This window comes from Paramormyrops kingsleyae, chromosome 5 (assembly GCF_048594095.1).
Source record: "Paramormyrops kingsleyae isolate MSU_618 chromosome 5, PKINGS_0.4, whole genome shotgun sequence".
Classification (NCBI taxonomy): domain Eukaryota; kingdom Metazoa; phylum Chordata; class Actinopteri; order Osteoglossiformes; family Mormyridae; genus Paramormyrops; species Paramormyrops kingsleyae.
In genome coordinates, this window is record NC_132801.1 from 18,251,015 (window position 1) to 18,259,706 (window position 8,692).

The 8,692-nt window shown below is 39.6% G+C and overlaps 1 protein-coding gene across 4 annotated transcripts in view; it reads left to right on the forward strand.

Annotated features, from left to right (window-relative positions):
• mprip (myosin phosphatase Rho interacting protein) overlaps positions 1 to 8,692 on the forward strand; it is a 50,893-nt gene extending 42,201 nt beyond the window's left edge. For 3 of the 4 annotated variants that reach the window (XM_072712298.1, XM_072712300.1, XM_023831234.2), the window contains 4 exons: positions 179 to 265; positions 384 to 546; positions 1,099 to 1,184; positions 7,765 to 8,692. In XM_072712298.1, the coding sequence (XP_072568399.1) occupies positions 179 to 265; positions 384 to 546; positions 1,099 to 1,184; positions 7,765 to 7,836 (408 nt within the window). In that variant the 3' untranslated portion in view covers positions 7,837 to 8,692. Of the gene's footprint in view, positions 1 to 178; positions 266 to 383; positions 547 to 1,098; positions 1,185 to 1,846; positions 1,909 to 7,764 lie in introns of all 4 variants that reach the window. The other variant, XM_072712299.1, reaches the window with a different exon arrangement.

The following is an 8,692-nucleotide window of genomic DNA, read 5'->3' on the forward strand; positions in this document are numbered from 1 at the left end:
GACTTTGTTTACGTCTGTTATTCATATGTTTGTAAAAACGTTGCTGGCTATTACCGTTCAAAATTACTCACTGTGATTTTCATGTGTCCTGAGTTCCAACTCGGAGTTGAGGGAGAGCAGTGTGGTTTCGGATGTCCATTACAGGGAAGTAAACTGCCATTCACGCTGCTGTCCCCAGGTCCTGCTGCGGGTCAAGGAGTCGGAAGTACAGTACTTGAAGCAGGAGATCAACTCTCTGAAAGACGAACTGCAGGCGGCTCAGAGAGTATGTAATGTGGGGGGGGTAGTCGTAGACACACTGTCATGGGAGTCGTAAGCATGCTCAGCCTGGCGACTGATGCATGCTGGGGCGCCTTCTGACTGTTTGTCTCCAAATGTTCCAGGACAAGAAGTATGCCACAGACAAGTACAAAGATATTTATACGGAGCTGAGCATCGTGAGGGCCAAGGCGGAGCGGGACCAGAGCCGGCTGAGGGAGCAGCTCCAGCTGGCCCACGAGGCACTGGGCGAGTCCTCCATGGAGGACATGGAGCGCGGAGGCTATGGTAGGAACCGGAGAGCCTACGTGCAGAAACAGGCCACTGTTGGGCGGGTGGGGGCAGACAGAGGGTTGGTGGAAGATGAAGTGTGCCTGATTCATCCAGTAATCCAGTTATGAATGTACAGTAGGTCTTAAATGTATTCTTTATAAAGGTGGCATCTAGTATAATTAGACACTGTCTAGAAGCTAACATTAAAAGACAGGCATTTTGTTCAGTTTGCATAATCTATGTAAAGAAAGGAGTTACCATAAAATGGCTCTGAAAACGCCGCTGGTTAAAACCTGTCTGAAGCTAGAAAATATTTTGTCACGGCAGACATTTCATACAATTATGAAATTGGTCTCAGCTGTACCAGTCGAACTTAGGCTGCCAGATCATGAATATGATTGCTGGTAGTAAATCTGTTGTGCTTTAATTACAAGCCTGAAGTGTCCTTCAGCTTTTGATGAGCCCTTCTTCACGTGTTCCCACCGATGACCTCATCTCTCTCAGGGAGAGGCCCTTGAGTTTCTCGTTGCTCAAGAATCTGTCCTGATGCCAATCAAATATTTACAGATATTATGAAGTCCAAAAGCAACCCAGACATCCTCAAGATGGCCGCCGCAGCTGCCAAACGCTCGGAGCGCACAATGAGGTCAAAGGTAGGCATCCAGCACTGCCGGCCTGAGAATGTAATCTTGATATTGCTACAAGAACGTTGGCTCTTTTCCTAATGTAAACTATCTGCTTCAACGAACATTAGCTGAACAGAGAAAAACGCTTAATGGAACACCACTGCTGAAAACCATATATGCTCATAAAGTTTGTTGACTTTTGCACAACATTGCCACACTGCCCCCTTCTGGGCAGCTCCGCTAATTTCTTTATCTTCTTCCAGATTACCATAGTTTAAAAAAAAAATAATAATAGAATTTTGAACTTTAAAGAGCAAGGTGACTTTTTAAATTTAGTCAATTTGGAATAATAACATCCGTATCGAATTAGTTTAGATCATATTCGAGGAACATAGATGCAGAATTCTGGCATGCTTTAATATAGTCATGAAACACTGGCTCAGAGTGAGCAAATTATCTCTGGTTAAGTGAGCACTGTAATTCCACAGAAAGCAACACTTACCACTAAATTTAAAATTTGATCGTAGCTGTTTAATAAAATAGTTGATGCTGATGTATTAATATGTTGTTCTACTGCATCTGGCAGGAAAAACCCTGGTAAGTTATGTAGGGTGTGGTGTTTTACCTCCACTGCCCCTCCCCCTTTCCCATCTAACACACCCTGGTGTGCTTCCTCCCTCTGTCCTCAGTCTGTGAATCGTGACATGCCCTGGGACAGCTAAGGCTGCCTGAAGACCTTAGTGGCTCCTAGGTAAATCCTCGGGGACAAGGCCATGCCTCTGAGAAACATCCGATGCCCAGTTTCACTCACTGCTGCTCTTTCCCAGGGTGCCTCTCTTACTTGCATCTGAAAAACCATGATGCTTTGCTCCATTTCCCATTCGGTTCATCGTCTGTGTCTTGAAACCACAGGTGCTTGCTTTATAGCCACTCCTCAGAAGAATAATAATAATAGCTCTTGTACAATAGATTCTTTGTACTTTTTTTTTTTTGCTCTGGAATCATCCCATTTAATGATGTTTTTTCCATTCCCGTGAGCTGTTTTATGAGCATAGGAACACTTAAGCACGCTATGGGGCTTTCTGTTATTTCTTTGGACACATCACTGGTTATCTAGACCTCTTTGCGTGGAAGACCTGCTTGTCTTTTCATTGCCTTAGTTCCAGAAAATTAGCAGCAGCGTTTGAGAGATCACTACCCACAGTTGCAGGGGATGCTCTTATGCTTGTGATGATGCCAACACACTCTGTTGAGAGTCTGTGTGGGTGTTGGGTTTATGGTTTCCTACTAATTTATACTCCCCAGCACATTGTGTCTTCCTGTAGGGTTAGGCAAGGTCCTCACATGCCAGGCCTCATGAGGCGCAGGTTTTGGTAGTTCGTCTCCAGCTGAGTTTTAATTTTTATGCTGTAATTTCGCTGTTGTCTTGAACAAGGACACAATTTAGACTAAGCCAGAACCACAAGTTGTTAGGTTACTGTAATATTTGTTTTGTTAGAAGTGCACATGTACAGGCAATAAAGTGAAATTCCCCTTTTTTGGTTCTTTCAGAGACCAACCGAAATACATTAGATGTAGATAATGGTATTTAATTATTTATAGTCTGTTTAATTACTATAAATAAGTGACTTTATTGTATTAAAGAATGAGATGTTGGTTAATAAAGAGTTCAGCCAATATCTGGCCTGCCAGGAATGGAATTTTGGACCATTTTGCTCTATGAAATATTTTAGGACAAAGATCCTAAGTTAGAGGTGAAATACAAAACTATTGGGGCCTTTTAATATCCTTTATTTAGCCATTTTAAATTCTGATTTTTTTTATTGCTATGCAGTCCATTGCAGTTTGTTTCCAGGAGATGTGCAAGACATGACATTTACATTAAATCCACATCTCCCAGGGTAGGGCAAATACACATAGCCACATTACACTTAGGAACTTTGTTAACCCTAAGTGTCTGCATCATACATCATAATCTATTATAAAATATATTCCTACCACCATGACTAAATGTCACAGCACAAGTGTGTGACCTCTTCCAATTTAAAGTTAGTACTAACACAAAGGCAACGCTTTATTCTTTGTTTGAAATGCTTGTTTTCTCAAAAATCATCCTTACAGTTGTGAGGAAAGGTTTATGAACCATATGGAATTATCTGTATTTCTGTATGATTAGCTCTTAAATGTAATCTGATCTTTGTAATAATAATAAATAATCATCTTTACTAAACAATACACAATATTATATATGCATTGAAAGTTATAAATGGTTTAAACCAGGGGTGGCCAGTCTTATCCGCAAAGGGCCGGTGTGTATGCAGGTTTTTGGGATAACCTGTAGGTCAGCTGTTCAAACCCAGGTGTGAGGACTCTTCAGCCAATCAGTTCTCTAATTAGTGATCTAATTTGGGAGTTGCAGCGAAAACCCGCAAACACACACCGGCCCTTTGCGGGTAAGACTGGCCACCCCTGGTTTAAACTATGAACATCAATAATAGAAAAAGCATGAAACCCCTAAAGCAGTGTTTCCAAGCCGGGCTCCCCCTCCCAGCTCCCAGCAGGAGCAAAAACAGTTGGGGGAGGGGGGTGTCTCCAAGGACTGGGTTGGACAAAGAAATTGATGGTTTAGTGAGAATTTGTACCCCCCCCCCCCCTCCCATTTTGCCTTTGAACAGACTTGTTTTGAAGAGCGTGTGTGTGTGTGTGTATTTACACACATACTGTGCATACTTATTTGCTAAGTACTATTGTTAGCCAACTAATTAATAAATAATTCAGAAGTTTTGTTTTGCTCAAAGTAAATTTCTTTAGAGAAGATGTTACATTAGACTTTCACAAAGAAGAGCACTTGATTGTGCACAATTCTTAGGCAATCAGTGGATTTTTCTTTCTTCATCTACAGAAATATAAAAAAAAAGTTTTAGCCATTCAGTCTATACAAGGAATAACAAACTATCAGACGTTCTATACAGTCCACTTCAGTGTCCTGTATAGCCACCTTTCTTCTCAGTGACCATTGTGACCTTATTCTCCAGTTTTTTGTTTTGATCATGTCAAACTTTAGCTGAGGCAGCTAGAACCACCTCCCAGACGCTGCTCTGAGAACTGTACTGCTTGCTACCTTGGTAATCTTATACTTTAGTAAGGCCCAGTAGTTCTCAATGGGGGTTAAGTCAGGTGATGAAGGGCCAGGTCATAATTCAACCACCTTTCAAGTCTTTCTTGGCCAATCTATGGAATGCTTTGATGCATATGAAGGGGCATTGTCCTGCATGAATATCAACCTTTTGGAAAGCTTTGCTGACTTCTTCCTGTGACAGTGTTTGTAGAAAGTATCTTCTAGAAATTGGCAGTAGATCTTGTGAATAATTTTTATACCATCTGGAAGTGTGAAAGGTCCAACAGGTTCCTCACTGAAACTGCAGCCCATCCCATCACTCCTCCACCACTTTTTTGGCACTTGAAGGTGTCCAAAACTGGCCCATTAATCTTTTTCATCACGAGTCAGTCTCATCTCATCTGTCCACAAAATGTTTAAGATATCAGTCTTGAGATGTGTCCATATCCATTCTTAATGTTTTAGCTAGTGTGCCTTATTGAGTGGAGGTCATGTTTCAGCCTTTGCCACCTTGCCAGTAGCACGGAGTACTTGGAGATTCCATTCAGATTTGAAAAATGGTGGCACTTAATTCTAAATTGTTTCTTGAAGTCTTCCCTTTGACACAAATCATTGGTAGTTAATTTGTGTCATTCTCTCTACATGCTTTTTCCATCTTTTTTGTCTGTTGGCCACAAAACACTTGATTGTATGGTAGTCACATTTTAAAGGTTTAGCAAATTTGTTTGCATCCCTCTGACCGGCACAATACTTTTTTCTGCTCTCTATAAGGTCCTTTTTCGACCTGGTTTAATAGTAATAATTTGCTTAATTCTGCACAGGATAGTATGCATGTTTTCCTGTGTTTCTCCAAACAGAAAGTACTCAGACCAAATACTGAACATGCTCTGCTTTTAAAAAGTTTTTCCAAAAAAAAACTTTCTGAAAATATTGGGCGGAAGAGAAGATGCAAATAAAATATACAGTTGCCTAATAATTCTACACAGGGTGTATATATAAAATCATTTAGTTACCTGCTCTTCAAAACAATTTTGTTCAAAGGCAAAATGGGCCCAACAAACGAGATTTCAGAAGACTATTGGAAAGGGTTAGTCCATAGTCAGGCAGATTGTTTCAAAGTTGGAAGGAATTCAGCCCCGTTACTACACCACCTAGAAATGGGTGTCCTACAGCAATCAGTGTAGGGACATGCTGAAGGCTCCCCTAACAAGTACCAAAGAAACCGAGGGTGACAGCAAAGGGTCTGCAGACATCTCTTGCATTTGGTAACTTCAGTGTATACAGTATGAGGCCACAATAAGACAACCACTGAACGAGTGGTGTTCATGGTTTTACTGTGAAAGGAAACCACTGCTCTTCACAAGGCCAAACGTGTGAAGCATGGTGGAAGGACTATAATGGTTTGGGGCTGCTCTGCTCCCTCAGGGCCTTGGCGGCTTCGAGGGACCAGTTCCAAGTTGTTTCAGGAATTCTACAGCCAAATGTTATGCCGTCTGTTTGTGATCTAAAACTCAAAAGTAGTTGGGTCATACAACATGGCAGCGATTCAGCCCTGCATTCTGGCTCAGCAATAGAATGGCTCCAGCAGAAGAAAACTCAACTCAATTTTAGATGGCCTTTCCAGCAAGACATCCCAAAAATATACAAGACCCGAAGCCGTTTTGAATAGAAGAATAGCTCAAAATACCTCTGAATGCAAAGGCTTGATCATTAGGTTAAAAAATATCTGGTTGAGATTATTGCCACCAAAGGAGGTTCCACTAATTAACCACTAAATCTGATGGTGTATATACTTTGTTCCATTTGTGACCATGATTGTTTCTTATTTTCAATAAAAGCACAATGGAAAAATATTGTTTGGTAGATAAGATATCTTTATTTTCACTGTTCAGACCACATTTTATGAGATATTCATGCAGGAATCCAGATAATTCCAAGAGCTTCACAAACCTTTTGTCGCTTGTAAGTAGAACCTGGTGTCTCCTTTTCCCCTGAGGGCTGTCGAGCTGCATTTCAGCAGTTTTCAGCAGTGGAGACCCTGTATTAACTATTAGTTTAAAAAATTAACATGGACAGATACCTTATTAGCAATGGCAATTAAAAAGCTGCTCAAGTAGATTAAAAACGAGTTTAGTTAGTGACTGTCCCAAGACCTGTTCTGATTGTGTTCGTACAGCGATTATGTAGAATATATGAATTTACGTATCTGCGGAGAGCATTGTGAAATATTGAAATGCATTTGAATTGGATTTCGATAATGAAAGTGACTGATAGTGCTACATAGTCACGTCTTACAATGACATTAGTGGCGTGTTTCCAAACTGCAAGTGCTTCTAATTGCAATGCTTGCATATTGCATGCAGTAAGTAGTTTATCAGGAAAAGTAATTTTCCTGAGACTGATTTATCACCCCCCCAAGGAACAGTTTGTAGTCATTGCATCAGCATGTTAATCCACTGCTAACAGCTAATTTAATTTTTACAACCTGTTTCATGCAGATATTTCATTTGTGGTTCATTATTTGACATCCATCACTTGATGTGTCAGCAAGCACAAGTATCACTTTCAATGTTCTTGAACACCTGAATGAAAAAAATGAAGACCGCTGCTGTAGGTGGTGAGGCTAGTGCCCCGGGTATTATTTACATTTATTTAGTGTTCTATACAATGGTTTTCCCTTATGACTGTTAAAATATGGCATGAAAATGATGCTCGCAATCCAATACAAATAGTAATGCAAATAAATGCATGGTTTGCATAGCATCCTCACTTGAACATTGTTTCAATATACTTACGACTTCAGCCACCTTTCATTTTTTGTAAGTTAACTGAACATTTTTTATGTATGCTGCATGTATAGCTGTGCCTTTTTATAATCAATATTTTAGTGTACTGTGCTTAATACTGCGAGTTCTTTTCTGTAATTGGCTAAAAATAATGGCTATATGTAATAACTTGTGAAAGCAGGAATGGTGTAGGTGATCATTTTTACGCAGTACTGTGTTTGCATGACTTTTTTTTTGTAGTGGTTGGGTGGGGAATGTGTCTGTTTTCTAGTGATTAACTTGGCTGTCAGCTCTCTTGCATATAAGGGGCAATGTGACCAGTATCAGCACTGTAATTCTGTGCCATTAGCGTGTCATTACAGTGGCACAGTGAGGTTGTGCTTTCATTGTACACATTTTTCAGTGGTTTCCTAGCCTTGTCAAAACCGGCCTAACCCTATACAATGAATTGGAGTCATTTGTAATTACATTTATTTTAGCACTATAATGTTTTATTCTTCTTCAACTAGAACAAAACTAGTGAATTCAAAGCTCCATAAATGGCATAGCCCAGATGAGTGTAGATTGTATGCTATGTAACTGTGAGTTATTTGCATCGATTCTTCTGATATCTAGCTGTTTTGGAAAATCCTGTGACCTGCAAAAATGACCTGTAATGACCTGTAATTGTTACTGAATGTTCCCTTTGCTTGTTTGTCCTTAGAGTCTCAAGGAGGGCTTGACTGCTGAGCAAAGACTCCACTTGTTTGACAACAAGGAAGCTAAGGAGTTTTAACGACGAAACATCAACCAGCGTCACTGCATGTTTATTTTAGTCCTGTAATTCATAATTTAGAAACATCACAAGTCTTATGTTAAATTTGTTATGGAGTTTTTTTGTCTAGAATCTGCAGTCCATGCACTACAGTTACTGTGACTTTTTCCCCCATTGGCACGTCTTACTGTAAATATTTTGTGTTGGTTTTAAAGGAGTATCTATCCTATATAATCTAAACACTACTGTGTAAGCTACTGTTTTAAACATGCTCTTAGTATGTGTGAATAGCCAAAGGAAGTCAGTTTGTATTGCCTGATTATCACAGCGTGTTAATGGTTGAATATTGCTTCATAGCCAGCAATATCAAAAGTTTGCCCTAAGTAAGTAAAGTTAGATTTGGTCAGTATGCCCAATTTTACAGTCCCTCTCTGCCCTCTTTTCATTTTAATGCTGGCATAAAAAAGCTTTCAAAGGAATGGTTGCCTGCATAATTTTACAGGTTTAACTTGGCTAAATTGAGCTTTGCTTGTTAGCCTAAATAGTGATAGCTTGTACATGGTTCTTAATATCCTAGTGTTACTTAAAAAAATTATAAATAAAAGTGCAAGGACCCAAGAAAACAGTGTCTAAATTTTACATGGATCGGTTCAGCAGTTATAGTAATATAAATTTATATATTTCTTTCTGTAATCATTGATTCACTCAGCTGTAAGTTGGTTATGTTTGTAGTGCTGTTCAGTGGCAGTCCCATTGTATTTATTTAATATTTTGGAATTTTGTTTCACGTTCTCATTTCTGTTTTCTGTTGTAAATATACAGCAAATGTATACCAACTGACTACAAGTTTATTAGCAATAAATATTTTTGCACCCTG